The following is a 21,474-nucleotide window of genomic DNA, read 5'->3' as shown; positions in this document are numbered from 1 at the left end:
CGTGAGTATCACTTTTCTCTCAATTTCTGATTTTCCTGGCCCTATTTGCTGCACCTGTTTGCTTCAGACAATTGTTTTAAGGTTCACTTAAGAGATACGACATATTTGTACGCTTCTTTATTTCTGATGTTCCCATTTTTCTTTTTTGTTCATTTGTTTCTGTTTGAAGAATTTCCTTTAGCTATTATTTTAGAATAGGTCTACTGGTGATACATTCTCTTAGTTTTCCTTCATCTGAGGATGTCTTGATTTCTCCTTCATTCTCGAAGGATATTTTCACTTGATATAGATTTCTGGTTTGACAGTACTTTTCTTTCAGCACTTGAAAAATATGCTACTTCCTTCTGGCCTCCATGGTTTCTGATGAGAAATCTGCCCCCATTCAGATAGGTTGTTCTCCTCTAGGTAGTCATTTCTTTCCCAGCTGTTTTTGAGATTTTTCTTTGTCTTTAGTTTTTTAAAGTTAGATTATGATGTACCTGGGCATGGATTTCTTTTGGCTTATCCTCTTTGGGCTTTAATCAGCTTCTTGAATCTGTAGATTTATATCTTCCACTAAGTTTGGGAAATTTTCAGCCATTATTTCTTCAAATATTTTTCAACTCCACCTTCTTTTTCCCCTCCTTGTGGGGCTTCAGTTGCATGAATGGTAGACCTTTTGTTATTTTCCCACAGGTCCCTCAGGCACTTTTCTTTTTTTTTTTTTTTTTTTCAGTGTATATTCTGTTGAACAGATTGAATAATTTCTCTTGTTCATTGGTTCTGTCTTCTGTTCATTAATTCCATTCATTGGTTGAGCCTATCCTATGAGTTTGTTATTTCAGTAATTGCATCCTAAAATTCTATCCTAAAACTTCCATTTGGTTATTCTTATATATTCCATTTCTTCACCGAGACTTTCTGTTTTTTGTTTCAAAAGTGTTTGTAATTTCTTGTTGAAACGTTTTTATCATGGATGTTTTAAAATCCTTGTCAGATAATTCTAACATCTGTGTGATCTCAGTGTTGATGCCTGTTGATTGTCTCTTCTCATTCCCAGTTCTTAGTATGATGAGTGATTTTCAGTTGTATCCTGGACTTTTTCAGTATTATGTCATTAGACACTGAGTCTTATTTAAATCTTCTGTTTTAGTAGTCCTCCGCTATAACCAGGCCAGTGGGGAAGAGGGCTGCTGACTCTTTACTACCTGTTGTTGAATTCCTAAGCTCCCCATCCTAGCTCTTTATTTCTCTGGGAAGCAGGACTGGGGAGTCTCTACTGCTTCATAGAAGTGGAAATTCCCACCACCTTGTTGCCCCCCCTGATGATGGAGTATATGGTGGTAGTGAAAGTACCACCTTATTGATGGGTGATGGTGACAGCCCAGGCTCCCTACCCAGTCTGCAAACATCACATTGAGGAGGAGAGGTGCCTCATTATTGCTGGGAGAGAGTGAACAGCAAGATCTCTCAGGTGGTGTACATTGACACTGCAATAATCACCCTTTTTTAAAAACCATTTTTAACATATTTTCTTGAAATATAATTCTCGTACCATACAATTCACCCATTTTAAGTGTATAATTCAGTGGGTTTTAGTATGTTCAGAGTTGTGTAACCCATTACAATAATAATTTAGAACATTTCATCACCTCAGAAAGAAACCCCTTACCCATTAGCAGTAATTCCCCATCTCCCTACCTGCAACCCCTGGCAACCACTAATTTACCTTCCTTCTCTATGGATTTCCCTATTCTAGACATTTCATATAAATGGAATCATACAACACGTGCCCTTTGTGTCTGGCTTCTTTCACTGAACATAGTGTTTTCACCTCTCATGTTATAGCATGTATTAGTCCGTCCGTCCGTCCGTCTTTCCTTCCTTCCTTCCTTCCTTCCTTCCTTCATTTATTTATTTATTTATTTATTTATTGACAAAGTTTCGCTCTTGTTGCCCAGGCTGGAGTGCAGTAGCGCGATCTCGGCTCACCACAACCTCCACTTCCTACGTTCAAGCGATTCTCCTGCCTCAGCCTCCTGAGTAGCTGGGATTACAAGCATGCACCACCACACCTGGCTAATTTTGTATTTTTAGTAGAGACAGAGTTTCTCCATGTTGGTCAGGCTGGTCTTGAACTCCCGACCTCAGGTGATCCACCCGCCTCGGCCTCCCAGAGTGCTGGGATTACAGGCATGAGCCACCGTGCCTGGACACTTCGTTTCTTTTTATGACTGAATGATACTACATTTTATCAGTACACATTTTGTTTATCTGTTCATCAGTTGGTGGACATTTGGGTTGTTTCCACTTATGAGGTATTATGAGTAATTCTGCTTTGAACATTCAGGTACAAGTTTTTGTGTTGACGTGCATTTTCAGTTGTCTTGACTACACACATAGGAGTGGAATTGTTGGGTCATATAGTAACTCTACTTAACCATTTAACTATTTAAAGAACTACGAGGCTGTTTTCCAAAGGGGCTCATCATTTTTCAGTCACACCAGCAATATATGAGAGTGTTTGAAATTTGTTATTGCTGTAACACAGACTTCAACTTCTTCTAGTGACCCTGTTTTTGTCTCTCCTCTTGGCTCAAGGTCTCTTTGTGCTTGTCCTCATAGGAATTTTGTCTCTTGCAGCTCTCCCAAACTGTTAGCCAATGTTATTATCCCTGGAGGCTTTAGCATAGTAGACGGTATGGGGGAGGGGCAGCATTCGCTAATCTTCTCATTAACTGTTTCTTAGTCTTTAGGGTGCGTAGGGGTCCTGTTTCTGGGGGTGGAAGTGGTGGTGGGGAAGGTAGTCTTCAGGTAGAGCCTTTTTGCCCCTGCCCCCTATTCCCTCATTGGCCTGTAGCAGATACCTTCTGATGTTCTCAGCCTTTGTCCTTGAGGTTCTCGCTCCTGTAGGTTACCTTTTTGCCCCTTAGGTAACACAGGGAGGCTGAGGCTGGATGCTTTTCCCTTCTCCCAGCAGTGATGAAACTGCACCATTGCCCTCACTTGATACCCTTCCCCTGCAGATGAAGCCTTTTGTTTGGTAAGGGAACCAGGGTACTAAGCACCAAGTACCCAGACAGCACCGCTCTGGTGCTTTCTCCAGGTACCACGCCCCCCACCCCAGCTTCCCTGTGTGAGCGGAATTGGGTTTCTGAAGAAAAAGCTTGCAAGCGGTTGGGACCCCCCCCCCATAACTACAGCACCCAGGAACTTCATATTCTTATATCAGTCCCCACACAGCATCCAGCGATTCAAAATTTCTAGTTTAATGTTCCTGCTGTGGCTTCTGCCACAGGTAACCAAATGCTCTGCCCTGTGTCTCCCTGCAGGCACCTGTCTCTCTGAATTGGCTATTTGTGCTGTGATTCATTTCTCTGATGGGTTCATGAAAATTTGTTAATTTGCTGCCTGTCCTGCCATTTGCTTCTTATAAAAACGGGAGATTGTTTTGTTTTGTTTTCTGACTACAGGTCTGAGACAAAACCAGAATTCTTGAGCCTTACGATTTTACTGGGAATTAGTCACTGACATGCAATATAAATTATCCTTTTTGCAGAGGATTAATTGGCTGCATTAAAAGATATATATTTTTCTTTGGTATTTAGTGTATCAGTGAGATTCTTATGCAAGTCTCCCTCTAATTTATCCCGTAGAGAAGAGTTTCCTAGGGATATGTGAATCCCCTGTATGGTTCAGGGGCTTTGTGTACCTTCTGGAAATTGTATACAGATTTTTAAGGGTATGTTCTTTGTTAATTTTTTTCTGAGATAGTAGCCTATCTGATTCTTAAAAGGGCCCATACTTTAAAGTTGTTGTTGGTTTTTTTAATCCCTAGAAAAAGTACATAGTAACTGGCTGAGTGCCGTGGCTCATACCTACAATCCCAGCACTTTGGGAGACTATTAAAAAGTCTTCCATTTGTTATCAGAAGCTAGGGTATTTTCGACTACTAGTCTGGTGTGTAAAACATATCAACCTATCTTAAAACATTGACTGCATATCATCTGTAGGCCTGGAGTCTCGTTATTATCCAAGACTTTCATAGCAACAGAATGAAAGCTCATATATTTTAATTCAGTGGAGAGCACTACATACTCTCTAGTAAAGCCTGTTTATATCATTGTACCTATATTTCTAACAAGCTTAATTATTTGGTTTTCTGACCTGCAGCAGATAAAAAGCACTGAGCTACAAGTGCATACTTATTACACAAAAGGGGACATTGAGGGAAGGGAGAATAATTTGCAAAGCAGCCTTCAGATGTTATTTCTTGTGCTAAAACTGCTCAGATCTCTAAATCAGACTTTGTTGCTCCCCATTCTCCATTACATCTCTGTTTGATATGGGGGAAAGGGAATAATCCAACTTAAGCAACCCAAAGGTGCATTGCTTTATGGTAACTGATGTTGCAGTTGGTGTTAGCCCATAGCCATCAAAATGTTCTGTTTATTCTTTATAAGAAACCTGAGAGTTATTTTAAACTATTTGAAAAATATTTCCATGGGTTTTAAAGTTTTAAATTTAGAAATTGAATAAGCTTTTTGATTCATTGAAAAAAATCAATGTGGGATGCAATGTCTTGACAATACAAGAACAGAGTTTTTAAGGGTTTTAGGCACAGTGTTCTTTGCTAAGTTTTCTCTGCTATTGATTCTTCTTAACCTGACAACTTTTTGCCTAAAGATTGTATAATTACAATTAATTCATTTTGCTTAAATATAATTACCAGTTTGTGGCTGTTTTATGCTTTTGGGGTGACATGTCAGTTTGTGGTCAGTTATGTATAGCTTCAGATTTCAGTGACTGAATCGAACTTGATCAGTCTCTCTGCTTTATTCACATGGACCAGACAGTGTTCCTCTTTGTGTCATACAGGAAGTTAATGTTTTGACTTTTCCTATGAAAAATGTCACACAAATGTTCAGAGGAGCTGTGCTTTAAAAAATTGCCAACTGAGAGATGTTAATGAGAGCAATAAAAGTCAGAGTTGTCTGCAAAGGGCATTTTCATTTTGTGGCTCTGGCAGGTTGAGCATTGATGTTCTAATTGAATTCATAGTGAGGCCTCCTTTGTTTCTGCAAGCATCTGACAGGCCAGATGTGCACACAGTGTTGGGCTTGGCATAGCTTCTGGACTGTATGTTAGCCAGTGAATCCCCTCTTTGACCATAAATGAACAGTTATCTGGTAAGTACAAAGGCTTTTTGTTTCAGGAACTTTTGGGAAAACTACCAGTGCATGTAAAATAGACACACTATTAAGAACTTGTAAAACTTCTGAACTTCATTACCTAGAAAGGTCAGGGTCAGCATCTAGGTCCCTCCTTCATTATCTTTAATTTAGCAACAAATGGCTATGTTTTATTTTGTGAAGTTTCTACATTACCTTGTGGCCTTTGGAATGTTGGTTAAAGTTCTTGATGGGGCTCTTGCTTGGGAACTGTGTCTTTGGGAGCCAAACCATGCACATTTTAACTGAGCTGTGAACTCATATCTCTCTTACCCCATCAACAATTACTTTGTGGACTATGGAGAAGAACTCAGTTATATACTTGTTTCTGATTTTAGAAGGAATGCTATGATGATGATAATAAAATAACACCATCTAGCATTTATTTAGAAATTACTATGAGCTCCATACTGTGCTAAGTCCTTTATACAGGTTCACCCATTTAATCTTTGCAACCCTTATGAGGTGAGAGTTATTATCCCCATTTTATAGATAAATTGAGACTCAGAATTTGGATAACTTGCTGAAAGCTACTCAGTAGTGAAACCAGTATGCCCATCCAGGTAGTCTGTCCCAGACCCATATTCCTTTAAGACTTATTTATTTATGAGATGGAGTCTCACTCTGTCGCCCAGACTGGAGTGCAGTGGTGTGATCTCAGCTCACTGCAAGCTCCGCCTCCTGGGTTCACGCCATTCTCCTGCCTCAGCCTCCCAAGTAGCTGGGACTACAGGGGCCCGCCACCACACCCCGCTAATTTTTTGTATTTTTAGTAGAGACGTGGTTTTACCATGTTAACCAGAATGGTCTCAATCTCCTGACCTCGTGATCTACCCGCCTTGGCCTCCCAAAGTTCTGGGATTACAGGCGTGAGCCACCATGCCCGGCCTAAGATTTTTTAATTATATAAAATATTTGCCTGCTTCAAACTTCAAACTGTAAAACAAAATATATTGAGAGATCCAGCTAGATTCAGCTCAACTATTTTGGTAACTTTTCTATAAGTCTCTTTCCCCTCCCTGTTTTCTCCTCACTCTGCAGAGTTAATCTTTTTGTTAAGTTTTTGGTTTATTCTTTTATTGTTTCTTTATGAAAATATATACAAATATATATGTATATGTGTGCCACTGTCTGTATATAAAATTCTCCTCACTAATAGGGATTTGCTATAGTTATTTTGTTTTCAGTTCAAAAACTTTAAAAATGCCTTTTCTTATCAAAAGCAGGTTAATGAGACCAGTCTGGCAAATATGTTTTATATCACTTTGCACATATCTTCTGCCTGAGTACTGAACTGACATTCCCATCCACTCAGCAGTTTTATGTTCTGTCTCATGCTTGAGATGTTTGACTTCCATAGCAAGATAAGGCAGCCTCTCACACTCTGCCTTAAGTAAAAATGCTTCTCTAGAAAACTTACATCTGATGCTCTTTAATGTGGCTAGCTTGTAAAATTGAAATCAGGCTTATCACATGCCTGCTGTTTTTCTCTAAAGGGGAAGGGAAAATTATAATAGTCATTGGATTTAGTTTTCATTTACTTAAGAAAAACAGGTATGAATTGGATGATGGTTTCCCAGACTTCACCTTCATGGAGGTTTGAGTACTTTTTACTTTTTTTTTTTTTTTTTGAGACACAGTCTCACTCTGTTGCCCAGGCTGGAGTGGAGTCACACAATCTTGGCTCACTGCAGCCTCCGCCTCCCGGGTTCAAGCAATTCTCCTGCCTCAGCCTCCCGAGTAGCTGGGACTACAGGCATGCGCCACCACACCCGGCTAATTTTTGCGTTTTTAGTAGAGATGAGGTTTCATCATGTTGGCCAGGATGGTCTTGATCTCCTGACCTTGCGATCCACCCGCTTCGGCCTCCCAAAGTGCTGGGATTACAGGCATGAGCCACCGCGCCTGGCCAGGTTTGAGTATTTCTGAAGCCATAGACAAGGACCACATTTCATTGGCCTCTGCTTTTGTATACCTTTGTCTATAGCCTTCAAGTTACTCTTCTGTTTGATAAGCATGTGTATTAGTTTTCTAGGGCTATAATAACAAATTAACACAAATGAGGTAGCTTAAAACAGTAGGAATTTATTCTTTCACAGTATGAAGGCCAAAAGTAAAAAATCAGCCAGTCTGTGCTCCCTCCATAGGTTTTAAGCAAGATTCTTTCTTTGCCTCTTCCAGCTTTTGGTGGATGTCAGCATTCATTGATTTGTGGATCAATAAATCACTCTAATCTCTGCCTCCATGATCACACTACCTCCTCCTCTTCCATCTCAAATCTCCCTCCACCTTTCTCTTGTAAGGACACTTGTCATTCGACTTACAGCCCACTTGGATATTCCAGAATGATATCTTCACCTGAAGATCTTAACTTAATTACATCTGCAAAGACCCTTTTTCCAAATAAGGTAATATCCATAGTTTCTGGGAACTAGGATGTGGACATATCTTTTTGGAGGCCACCATTCAATCCACTGCAATATGTTTTCGGGTTAGGAAACTATGTAGGGCAGATTTCATAAGCAGTTATGTCAAGTATGAAGATATGGCTTATGTTTTGTAATCAGTTGATATATTTTGTAAAGACTTTCACTTGGAAAATAATGAGATATTTTAGGATGTTGACAAACACTTTCCAGATCTAAGGAAGGATTTCCCACAGCACCATCTTTCCCAAAGATAGTAGTTCAGCAGATTGGCAATTGCCACAACTATTTAACCACTGCCTCATTAAAGGCACTCTAAGGCCAGGCACTGTGCCTCACACCTATAATCCCAGCACTTTGAGAGGCCAAGGCGGGCAGATCACTTGAGCTCAGGAGTTTGAGACCAGCCTGGGCAACCTGTCAATCCTGCCTCTACAAAAATTACAAAAAAAAAAAAAAATTACAAAAATTAGCCAGGCATGGTGGTATGTGTCTGTAGTCCCAGCTACTCAGGAGGCTGAGGTGGTAGGATCGCTTGAGCCCCAGAGGCAGAGGTTGCAGTGAGCCAAAATTACACCATCGCACCCCAGCCCAGGTAACATATTGATACCCTGTCTCAAAAAAATAAAATAAAATTCTGGAACAGAAAGACATTAGGGAGAAAAATAGTGAAAATTTGAATGAAGTCTATACATTAATTAATAGTATTATAGCAGTACTACTTTCCTGGTTTAGGTAATTGAACTCTGGCTATATAAAGTGTAAACAATTAGAGGAAACTAAGTGAAGGATATATGGAAACTGTACTATTTGATAACTTTTCTTTAAGTCTACAATTATTTCTAAATAAATTTTAAAATGAGGTGATGCCCAAATTATTAACTATCAGTGAAACTTGTTGCTTAATTTAAGAGAGTTAAGGATTGTTTTATACAGACTGTTTTGAGTAACCTATATTGTTGATTTAAATTTAGAGAACCCAAGAAAATAATTCAGGAAGGATTCGATTACCCTTTATTAAATCCCAAATAAGCTAGCTTCCTTGTCAGTACTTCAGACCTTTCCAAACAGAAGTTGATCTGGCCATTTAGGAAGTTAGAGATGTTTCTTTTGTTGGAAGTAGAGTGGTTGGGGATGGCCTTTTTAAAAGGAGAACATTGAATGGTATCAGTTGCATAGTGATGGTCTTCTCAAGATATGTGCAATATCTTTCCAGGTATTCCGGAAGGACCTCATCAGTGCCATGAAACTTCCAGATTCTCACCACATTAATCCTGATAGCTATTACCTCTTTGCTGATACATGGAAGGAAGAATGGGAAAAGGGAGTCCAGGTACCAGCCAGTCCAGACACTGTTCCACAGCCTTCTCTCAGGTATTTGCATGCTTGCACCTTTGACTTAGGGAATGAATGCTCTCATGTTTATCTGTCTGCCGTTTGGGGAGAAAGTTAGAGTGGCTAATTATGCATTTATAGTACAAAGTCACATACCATCTTCACCAATTCACTCAGACCAGTAGCAGATTTTACCAGGCTATAATAGGCCAGTAGTTAAAGTCAGGCTCATGTATTTAGTGACATAGTGTGTGCCCATTATTCATAGGATAAAACCATTTGAAGTCCAATCTGAAATTATGATAAAATTTTGGAGACAAGAATTTCCAAGTCTGACTCAACAGTCAGTAGCATTTATTAGTCTTCTGAGAGAAACAGAATTACATAATGCCTCTCTTAGTCTGTTTACTATTGTTATAACAATACCTAAGTCTGTATTATTTATTTATTTAGAGACAGAGTCTTTTGCTCTGTCACCCAGGCTGGAGTGCAGTGGCACCATCTTGGCTCACTGCAACCTCTGCCTCCCAGGTTCAAGAGATTCTCCTGCCTCACCCTCCCAAGTAGTTGGAATTACAGGCATGTGCCACCATGCCCAGCTAATTTTTTTGGTATTTTTTTTAGTAGAGACAGGGTTTCACCATGCTGGACAGGCTGTTCTTGAACTCCTGACTTCATGATCTGCCCGCCTTGGCCTCCCAAAGTGCTGGGATTACAGGCGTGAGCCACCGCACCTGGCTGAGTCTGTATAAATTATAAAGAAGTATTTGACTCACAGTTCTAAAGACTGGGAAGTCCAAGGGCATGGCAGCAGCTTCTGACAAGGGCTTTTATACTGTGTCATAACATGTGAGAAAAGAAGAAGGACAAGTGAACATGTGTTTAAGAGATCACAAGAGTGAGCCAAGCTCATTTTTATGATGACCCACTCTTATGAGAATTAATTCACTCCTGCAGGAACTCATTCCCACAAGAACTAACTGCTGCTGTAACAGCATTAGTCAATTCATGAGCATTCTACCCTCAATACCCAATTATCTCTTAAAGACCCCACCTCCCAACACTGTCACATTGGGAATTAAAGCTCCAGTACACAAACTTTTGGAGACACATTCAAAGTATAGAAACACCTGTGGGAAGTTATAGATATATATATAAAACACATATATAACATATATATAATATATAACATATATAATATATTTTATATAATACATATAACATATATAATATATGTTTACATAATACATATAACATCTATAATATATGTTTATATAATACATATAACATATATAATGTTTATATATTATAATACATATAACACATAAAACATTAATATATATAACATATAACATATATAGCTTATATATAACATATATATTATATATAACTTATATATACCATATATAATATGTAACTTATGTATTATATATAGCATATTATATATAACTTATATATAATATAGGGCCTTAAAGTAATAGTATCTATAAATAGAGGATCAAAAACATTGAGTAATGGTACCTATAAACAGAGGGCCAAAAACATAAGAGTTTGTAAAATGCATAAACCCAAATAAAAGGGGATTACTGAATGATTGAGTTGACTATAAGCACATGGCCTTCATTTGCATTAGACCTGAGAAGAAAATTGAAGTAGGAGAGGGCTTTGGTTTTGAAGAAAGAGGAGAGAAAGACTTTTCTGCCATAGGAAGTAATAAGTAATAAGTTCAGCTAAAGAGTAGCGACTGATTTTGGAAGCCATTTTTTCTTTCTGGTCTTTGTGTTTCCAGTACTTTACACAAAGGTTGGCATTAAACAAAATGTTGAGTAAAAGTTTGAGTGAATGAATGAATGAATAGAATGTAGAGTGCCAAATAAAGGGGCTAGTGGGACCTGCTGGTTACTGTGAGAAATTGTAGATCTTATTGTACACCCATCTATTTCTATTACATATTAGATTTTTTTAAGGGCAGAGATAACATCCTTGAATTCTCTGCTCCTAGTACTAGGTTTTCAAGACCTAGTCATGCTCCAGAAATGCTTGTTGGAATCATTTCTAGAAACCCAGGCTGTCCTACCCACAGAGAGGCTGCCTATGCCCTGTTAATTAAAGCTCCACAGCCTTGCTCAGCATATGTCTCAAAACTTACTGGCTCATCAGCACCATCTCCTGCCCCCTAAAAATCAGAATAGCATCATGAATGAACATAGGAGTTGAGCGTTTTCATGTCCTTGTTGTCAGTATTTTTGTACAACTATAGCAGCCCTGGTGCTGAGTTGACCATCACCATTCCATTGATACTCCGAGGATTATTGAGTGTGACTAACATCTTGACTTTGGTCTTGTTGGTAAGTCAGTATCAATTGTCTACTCATTGGAGGTGATTTTAATCTTTTAGGCTGAGTGGAAAATGGCCCATGTACCACTTTAAAAATGTTGTCTGTTAAGTGAGCCATGGATAAGTAGGGTAGCAAGAATGGAGCAACAGTTTAAGAACAGTAATTTATTTTCATTTTTTTAATTTTTTGAGACAGAGTCTCGCTCTATCACTCAGGCTGGAGTGCAGTGGCATGATGTCAGCTCACTGCAACCTCCGCCTCCTGAGTTCAAGTGATTCTCGTGCCTCAGCCACCTGAGTAGCTGGGTTTACAGGCATGTGCCACCATGCCCAGCTGATTTTTGTGTTTTTAGTAGAGAAGGGGTTTCACCATATTGGCCAGTCTGGTCTCAAACTCCCAGCCTCAAGTAATTTGCCCACCTCAGCCTCCCAAGTGCTAGAATTAAATGTGTGAGCCCCCGCACTCAGCCTAAGAACAGTAATTTTAGGAACTAAAAGAGTTTAAGTTGTTTTCAAATATAGGGATGTGCGTTCCTAATTCATGTGTGGCTTCAGTGCTCTAATATTTGTTCTGAGGGCTGCAAATATTTACCATTATAAGTGCTGTGAATTGTTGGTAAATCTCTTCTGTTTCCCATAGTTCTTTGCCTATCATATGAAACTCTTAATTTTAATGGAACAACAAGGCAGACTATTAAATTATTGATCATATTGAATTCCTTAATGAAATCCTTAACTGGTTGCTCTTGGTAGGTATATCAGTTTCTGTTTTTTAGAAAATATCAATAAGACTTGTACTGTAGTATGTAGCCTTTCCTATGGAACAGTAATTCTCAAATTTTAGGGTGCATCAGAGTCATTTGGAGGGCTTGTTAGAACAGATTTCTTAACCTCACCCCCAGTTTTTGGTTCAGCAGATCTGAGGTGCGAGGTCTGAGAATTTGCATTTCTAACAACTCCCAACACGATACTGATGCCACTAATCTGGGGATGACACTTTGAGAACAATTTTATTATGAAATATGTTTATCTTATTTTCTGAATTTAATGGAAATCTCCATATTTTTATCATCTTCCTTGGATTTCTCTTTTGGCTTTCAATATGAGCCAGCCATATTGGAGGCTCAGCCTGTTTAGGATTTGGTTGGAGTACCTAAACTTTGTTTGAAGTACCTAATTTCCTCGACCACAGCTGCTTATCGCAGCAACCCTTAACTATCATCATTTTGCATGGGTCAAACTATGTCTTGTGATTTTACTTTCTGGATTTTGTAAGTCGCCTTAAAAATTAAATCTTCGTGATATGAAATTATATTGGAACATTAATAAATAATTTGTTTTCATGTCCTTCAACAGATTTTCAAAATCAAATGAGTTCAATTAACATTTTTAAGAACTATATAAATTCAGGCCTATTTAGCCCCATGGTATGAAGTTATTCTCAGACTTGCCTTTTAACTTGGAGCTAGTCTTAAGGTTTTTTGACTGAGCTTTCTATTTGCCATCCATATACCCTTTTCAGTGAAATATATCTTTGCCTGTTTTCTAATCAGATTCTTTGTTTTTTTTACTATCAAGTGTTGAGAATTACTTATAAATTTGAGATATGAATCCATTGTCAAACATGTGATTTGCAAATATTTTCTCCCAGTCTATTTATAGATTGACTTTTCATCCTGTTAACAGGGTCATTCACAAAGTGTAAGTTTATGATTTTGATGAAGTTCGATTTATTGATTTTTTTTTTCTTTTGGATCATGCTTTTAATGTCGTGCTGTGAACTTTTCGCTTAGCTCTATGTCTCAAAAATATTCTCGGCTGGGTACGGTGGCTCACGCCTGTAATCCCAGCACTTTGGGAGGCCGAGGCGGGCGGATCACAAGGTCAGGAGATCGAGACCATCCTAGCTAACATGGTGAAACCCCGTCTCTACTAAAAAAGACAAAAAAATTACCCGGGTGTGGTGGCGCATGCCTGTAGTCCCAGCTACTCGGGAGGCTGAGGCAGGAGAATGGCGTGAACCCAGGAAGTGGAGCTTGCAGTGAGCCGAGATCGCACCACTGCACTCCAGCCTGGGCAACAGAGAGAGACTCCGTCTCAAAAAAAAAAAAAATATATATATATATATATATGTGTGTGTGTGTGTGTGTAGGTATATTCTCCTATGTTTTCTTTTAAGAGTTTTATAGTTTTACATTTAAATGTATGAACCATTTTGAATTTTGTTAAGATGGGAGGCATAGGTCAAAGTTCAAAATCAGGTAAGTTGATTCTTCCCACTTTATTCTTTTTTCAAAATTGCTGTGGCTATTCCATTTTCTTTGTCTTTCCATTCAAATTTTATAATAAGCTTTCCATATATACAAAAAATCTTGCTGGATTTTCATAAGGATTGTATTAAACCTATATCACTTGGGGAGAATTGACATCTGTACAAGTCCTGTACACATTTTGCTAAATGTATACTTAAGTGTTAAAAATTTTTGAGCAATTGTTAATGGTATTGTATTTATAATTTAGGTTTCCACATGGTCATTGCTAGTATATACAAATACAACCAATTTTTGTGTGTTGATCTTGTGTTCCTGTGACCCTGCTGAATTACTTAGTTCTGGCAGTTTTATTTAAACAAAAAAAAAAAAAAAAGAAAGATTCCTTAGGATTTTCTGTGTAAACCATCATGTCACCTGCAAATAAACATGGTTTTCTTTCTTTCTTTCCAATCTGTTTACTTTTTATTTCTTTTCTTGCCTTATTCTAGTAGCTAAAATGTCTAGTAATATGTCAAATAGCAGTGGAGAGAGCAGACATCCTTGTCTTGTTCCCAATCTTAGGTGGAAGGCTTTTAGTCTTTCAATATATTAAGTATGATATTAACTATAGAGTTTTTCTTTTTTTCTTTTTTTTTTTTTTTAAGACGGAGTCTCGCTCTGTCCCCCAGGCTGGAGTACAGTGGTGCGATCTCAGCTTACTGCAAGCTCCACCTCCCGGGTTCATGCCATTCTCCTGCCTCAGCCTCCCAAGTAGCTGGGACTACAGGCGCCCACCACCACGCCCAGCTAATTTTTTGTATTTTTAGTAGAGACGGAGTTTCACCGTGTTAGCCAGGATCGTCTCGATCTCCTGGCCTTGTGATCTGCCCGTCTCAGCCTCCCAAAGTGCTGGGATTACAGGCATGAGCCGCCACGTCTGGCCACTATAGGGTTTTTCATAGATGTTCTTTGTCAAGTTGAAGAAGTTCACCTCTACTCCTAGTGTGTGGTAGTTTTTTTCGTAAATGGGTTTTCAATTTTGTCAACTGAAATGATCCCTATCAAATGATATGATCAGGTGATTTTTTTCTTCTTCAACCTGTTAATGTTATAGATTACATTGATTGATTTTTTTAATATTGCACCAGCCTTGCATTGCTGGAACAAACCTAAGTATTAGTCAACTTGGGCTGCCATAACAAAATATCACAGGCTGGATGGCTTAAACAACAAAAATTTATTTCTCAAAGTTCTGGAGGCTGGAAGTCCCAGATCAAGGTCTTGCAGAGTTCAGTTTCTGGTAAGGTCTGTCTTCCTTGCTTGCCTCCTTCTCACTGTGTGCTCACATGACCTTTCCCTTATGACCTTATTTAAGCTTAATTACCTCCTGTAGGTCTTGTCTCCAAATACAGTCACTTTGGGAGTGACACAATTCAGTCCATAGCACCAAGTTGATCAGGGATTATATTATATTTTTATATTGCTTGATTTGATTTGCAAATATCTTGTTGGAAATTGTTATGTCTGTATATTTTCATGTCTTATTTTTATGTTCCCGAGGAATAGTGACCTGTAGTCTTATATAATTTATAATATAATTTTTATATATATATATAATGTGAGAGACAGGGTCTCACTCTGTTGCCCAGGCTGGAGTGCAGTGGCACCATCTCAAGCCCAGTACAACCTCCACCTCCTAGGCTCAAGTGATCCTCCTGCCTCAGCCTCCTGAGTAGCTGGGATTACAAGTGTTCGTTGCCACGCCCAGCTGATTTTTGTATTTTTTATAGAGACAGGGTTTCACCATGTTGCCCAGGCTGGTCTCAAGCTCCTGGCCTCAAGCAGCCCTCCAGCATTGGCCTCCCAAAGTGCTGAGATTACAGCCATGAGCCAGTGCGCCCAACCTCTCATGATATTTATATCTGTATTGTATCAGGGTAATATTGGCCTTATAAAATTAGTTGGGAAATATTGCTTCCTCTTCCAGTTTTTGGAAGAAATGGTGTAGAACTAGAGTTAATTCTTAAAATGTTTGATAGAATTCTCCAATGAAACACTCCGGACCTAGAGGCTTCTCTTTGGGAATTTGCTTAACTATAACTATAAATTTTAGTTCTTTTTGTTGTTATTTTTGTTTGTTTGTTTGAGGCCTTGCTCTGTCACCCAGGCTGCAGTGAAATGGCACAATCACAGTTCACTGCAGCCTCAACCTCCTAAGTCCAAGCAATCTTCCCACCTCAGCCTCCCAGGAGCTGGGACCACAGGCCTGTGCCACAATATGCAGCTAATTTTTTGAGAATTTTTTGTAGAGACGAAGTCTTCCTGTGTTGGCCAGCCTGGTCTGAAACTCCTGGGCTCAAGTGATCCTCCCACCTCAGCCTACCAAAATGTTGGGATTACGGGCATGAGCCACTACACATGGCAAATTTGAGTCCTTTAATAGATAATTTGAATAGCCCTGTAACTATTTCAAACTGGGTGACTTTGGGTAGTTTGTAGTTTAAGGTACAGGTTTGTTTCATCTAAGTTGTTGAATTTACCTGTATAAAATGGTTCGTAGTATTCCCTGTGTTGCTTTCATTTTAAAATTCAATCTTGGCTAGACTTCTACTTCCAAAAAGATGGAGTAGGTGTGCTTTTCCCTATGCCTCCCACTAAGTACAATTAAAAACCCTGAGCATTTTATATAATGCAAACATAAGACTTTGAAAGATCAGAAGAAAGCAGAACAGCTAGAGTCCTTGAGACCTGAGGAACAACCCAGTTTTATGTTCCCTGGGATTTCTTTTTGCTCCCAGCATTGGTGCTGGAGAAGCTAGCAACCCAGAAGCACAAACCAGCAAAAAACAAAAAACAAAAACTAAAAAAAGCCTGTCCTCTCTAGCCAAATGACCAGGAAAGGGGCAGCCTATCAGACGGGAAACCTTTGTTTTTTTATTTTATTATTATTATTTTTTTTGAGACTCAGTCTCTGGCACCCAGGCTGGAGTGCAGTGGCGCCATCTCTGCTTACTGCAACTTTCACCTCCCTAGTTCAAGTGATTCTCCTGCCTCAGCCTCCCAAGTAGCTGGGATTGCAGGTGCACACCACCACACCTAGCTAATTTTTGTATTTTTGGTAGAGGTGGGGTTTCACCATGTTGGCCCGGCTGGTCTCAAACTCCTGACCTCAAGTGATCCACCCACTTTGGCCTCCCAAAGTGCTGGGATTACAGGCATGAATCACTGTGCCTGGCCAACGTGGAAAACTTTTAGACAGAAAACTCTTCTCCAGTCAAACACCACAGAAAAATATTTTGGGCCACCCCAACCTTCTCTAGCAAAGATGGAGTAGGGAGCCTAGACAGCAATGGTGTACGACATCTGGGGTTGTGTTAGAGGAGACTGAGTGGACAGTCAGGATTTTCACCTCTGTTCAGCAGTGTCAGTGGAGGCCATGCAGGAAACAATAGCAAGGCATTCTTACCAATCCCAGCAATGGAGGTGTCCGTGGAAGCCTAGTGGGGAGCTGAAGCTCTCAGCCCCACCCAACAGTAACAGGGATGTTGACACAGGCCAAATGGTGAACTAGGTCTTATACAACCACCTCGTGGTAACAAGGCATTGCCCCCAACCCTGATCTCCAGCCAGATAGTGTCATAGGAAGCCAACCAAAATCAAAGGTTTGCATAAGATCCAGAGTCTCGTAATACCCCAGATGTCTAGGTTTCAGTAAAAAATTACTCATCAAGAATCAGGAAGATCTTAACCTGACCAAAAACAGATGCCGACACCAAGATGCCAGATATTAGAATAGTTTAACAAAGATTTTAAAGCAGCCAACATAAAAATGCTTTAGTGAACAATTGTGAACATACTTGAAACAAGTTTAAAAAAAAATAGTATCCCTCTTTCATTCCTATTATTGGCAATTTTTGTCTTATCTTTTTTTCTTGCTATGGGTTGGTCAGTTATCTTGATCATTTCACAGAACACTCTTTTTATTTTTCTGTTTTGTTTTTAGAGACAGGGTCTTACTCTGTCACTCAGGCTGGAGTACAGTGGCATGATCACAGCTCACTACAGCCTGGACCTTTTGGGCTCAAGTGATCCTCCTGCCTCAGCCTCCTAAGTAGCTGGGACTACAGGTGCATGCCACCATGCCGGGCTAATTTTTGTTTTTTGGGGTTTTTTTGTTTTTGTTTTTTGTAGAAACAGGGGTTTCACCATGTTGCCCAGGCTGATCTTGAACTACTGGGCTCAAGCAATCTGCCCACCTCGGCCTCCCAAAGTGCTGGGATTACAAGTGTGAGCCAGTGCGCCCGGCCCATTACTTTTCTGTTTTTAATCTCATTGATTCCTGGTCTTTATTATTTTTATCCTTCTGCTTACTTTGGGTTTATTTTGCTCCTTTTTTCTCGTTTCTAGTGTTGAGAACTTAATTTATTGATTTGAAGCTTTTTCTCTTGTCTAATGTAAGCATGTAGTACTATAAATTTTCCTCTCAGCACCTGCTTTAACCGTGTCTCATAAATTTTGGTATGTTGAATTTCATTTTCGTTCTCTTAAGTGTATTTTTTTTTAACTTCTCTTGAAATTTCTTCTTTCACCCATGGATTATTTCAAAGTGTGATTTTTGGTTTCCAAGTGTTTGGAGGTTTTCTTGTTATCTTTCTGTTACTGATTTCTAGTTTTCTTTTTTTTTTATTATTTTCTTTTTTTATACTAAATACTGTCACTTTTATTTTTTAGTAAAATTCCATCTTAGATATGTATACAGAGATTTGAAACAAGAAAGGTGTCTTTTCCATTTAAAAGAAAATCACCATTAAATATCACACCCATATGAGACTGATAATTTAAGAAGAAAACTGCTTAGCAGAAAAATAAATGTGTATGTCTACTTTTAGTGCAAAATTAAAACCACAAAGCTTAAAAAAAGAAATGTTAATGTCTGTAAATTTTCAGAATAACATCATATAAATGTGTTTACATTTTTCATTATTCAAATGTCCATTAGTGACAGACTGGATTAAGAAAAGGTGGCACATATACACCATGGAATACTATGCAGCCATAAAAAAGGATGAGTTTGTGTCCTTTGTAGGGACATGGATGCAGCTGGAAACCATCATTCTCAGCAAACTATCGCAAGAACAGAAAACCAAACACCACATGTTCTCACTCATAGGTGGGAATTGATCCATGAGATCACTTGGACTCTGGAAGGGGAACATCACACACCGGGGCCTATTATGGGGAGGGATGGCATTGGGAGTTATACCTGATGTAAATGACGAGTTGATGGGTGCTGACGAGTTGATGGGTGCAGCACACCAACATGGCACAAGTATACATATGTAACAAACCTGCACGTTGTACACATGTACCCTAGAACTTAAAGTATTAAAAAAAAAAAAAAAGTCACTTAATGTAGAATTTAAGAATACAGCCAACACCAAAGAAAAAACTTCTTAATGTTCTTATATCTTGGACTTGGAGCATTTTATTATTTTCTTTTAAGAGATGAGATCTCACTATATTGCCCAGGCTGGTCTCGAACTTCTGGGCTCAAGCAGTCCTCCCACCTTGGCCTCCCAAAGTGATGGGATTATGGGTGTGAGCCACTGTGCGCGGCCAGTTTCTAGTTTTGATTCCACTGTGATCAGAAAACACACTCTAAATAATTCCAGTTATTTAAATTTGTTGAGATTTATTTTATGGCCCAGGATATGATCTGTCATAGTACATGTTCCATGGGTGCTTAAAAATAAGTGTATACTGCTGTTGTTGCATAGAGTATTCCATAAATGTCAATTCTTTCAACTCTGTTAGTTGGTGGTAGTGTTGAGTTCTGTACTCTTGTTGATTTTCTGTTTATTGGTTCTATCAATTACTGAGAGAGGTTGAAGTCTATAGCTATAATCATGGATTTGTCCATTTCCCCTTTGAGTTCAGTTCATTTTTGCCTCACGTGTTTTGGAGCACTGTTGTTTGGTGCACACACATTTATGATTGCTATGTCTTCTTGATGGAATGACACTTTTATCATTATATAATCCTCTTCATCTCTGGTAATTTTCTTTACTATGAAGTCTACTTTATCTGATGTTAATATAGTCACTTTTGCTTTCTTTTGAGTGATGTTTGCATCATATGTCTTTCTCCATTATTTTACTTTCAACCTACTTATATCCTTGTATTTTAAGTATGTTTTATTTAGACAGCATATATTTGGATCATATTTTTAAATCTGCTGTGTCAATCTGTCTTTTAATTGGTTTAGACCACTTATATTTGATGCAATTAGTAATATGTTAGGACTTCAGCGTGCCCTTTTATTTTGTGTGTGTGTGTGTGTGTGTGTGTGTGTGTGTTCTCTGTTTTTCATTTCTGTGCTTTATTTTTCCTACCTTCCTTGGAGGTTCCCTGAACAAACTACCAAACTCGACCCACGTGAAATAGATCATTTGAATAGCCCCAAAGTTATTAGTAACATTGAATTTGTAATTTAAAACTTCCCCTAAAAATACCTCCAGGCCCAGATGGTTTCACTGGAGAATTCTACGAAACATTGAAAGAAATAAAAAGTGATAACAGTAGAAGAGAAATTTCAATCAAAGATGAATGGAGTTATAAAAGAAATAGCTAACCATGGGAATATGGGGATATGCTGCTGTTGTAGAAGCTCTAGGTTTACAGCCAAAAAGAACTTAGTGAAGGCAAACTTATCAACATAAATGAAGAAAATGGTATGGTGAAAAGAGTGAAGGTGTCCCAGAGGAAGTGATACTAGTGAAAAAGTGCACATTAAAGGAATTCTTGGAAGTATTTTACAACATTGAAAGCACAAAGAACAAAATGTTGGAAACTTAATCCACACTTAGAAGGGAGTATGACAATTTGCCAAGGGATAGAAAAGGTGCTTACTCCATGTTGTAAGTTATACAGTGAAAGGGAGTTAAGCACTGTACTCTTAATAAGTTTTTACAAATAAATAAAAGTGTAATTCTCAATGTTTCTAGTGTTTCAAATTATAGTATACTAAATACATATTGGTTTTATTATTTTTTATTTCCCTATATGTTTATAGTCAATGGGAATATAGCTTTTTAATGTTTTGACAAAATTTTTAAAGGTTATTAAACAATGATAGTTTCCCCATTGTTTATTAAGATTGCTTTTCACAGTTTCAGCTTGCACAGTCATTTTTACGGTATCATATCACCATGCAAAGCAAGGACTATCTGTAATCTTTAGTGACAGAAAGCAGATCATTGGTTTTCTGGGAGGAGACAGGGAAGCAGGAGGATACAAGGAAACTTTCGGGGGTGACGGACACATTATCTTGGTTGTGATGCTAGTTGCACAAATGTATGTAGATGTGTGTGTCAAAACTTTATACATTTAAAATATATAGTTTATTGTATGTCAGTTATACCCCAATCATGTATATGATGAATATAATACTTTTATATTCATAGATACATTATAAATATTTATATGAACAATCTTCACAAGTAAAGGTGTGTATATGTATAGATGGGTAAGAAAATGTGATAGTGGGGTCGAGTATGGTGGCTCACACCTATAATCCCAGCACTTTGGGAAGCCAAGGCAAGAAGATTACTTGAGCCCAGGAGTTCAAGACCAGCTTGGGCAACACAGTGAGACCTTGTCTCTACAAAAAGTAAAAAAAATTAGCTGGGCATGGTGGCATGCGCCTGTAGTCGAGCTGCTCGGGAGGCTGAGTTGGAAGGATCGCTTGAGCCTGGGAGGTTGAGGCTGCAGTGAGCCGTGATCATACCACTACACTCCAGCCTGGGTAACAGAGCAAAACCCTGTCTCAACAAGAAATGTGATAGTGGCTACACGAAGACACAATCATGGGTGGTTAGAAAAGGAGAAAGACAAGATGTGACTGTAAACTACCT

General features: G+C 38.7%; 1 protein-coding gene across 2 annotated transcripts in view; it reads left to right on the top strand.

Annotated features, from left to right (window-relative positions):
- Nucleotides 1-21,474, top strand: part of JADE3 (jade family PHD finger 3) — a 155,289-nt gene that overhangs the window by 77,650 nt on the left and 56,165 nt on the right. For both annotated transcript variants that reach the window (XM_025372683.1, XM_025372682.1), the window contains exon 4: nt 8,853-9,010. In XM_025372683.1, the coding sequence (XP_025228468.1) occupies nt 8,853-9,010 (158 nt within the window). The remainder of the gene's footprint in view (nt 1-8,852; nt 9,011-21,474) is intronic.

This window comes from Theropithecus gelada, chromosome X (assembly GCF_003255815.1).
Source record: "Theropithecus gelada isolate Dixy chromosome X, Tgel_1.0, whole genome shotgun sequence".
Classification (NCBI taxonomy): domain Eukaryota; kingdom Metazoa; phylum Chordata; class Mammalia; order Primates; family Cercopithecidae; genus Theropithecus; species Theropithecus gelada.
This window is presented reverse-complemented; position numbering and strand designations above follow the sequence as displayed.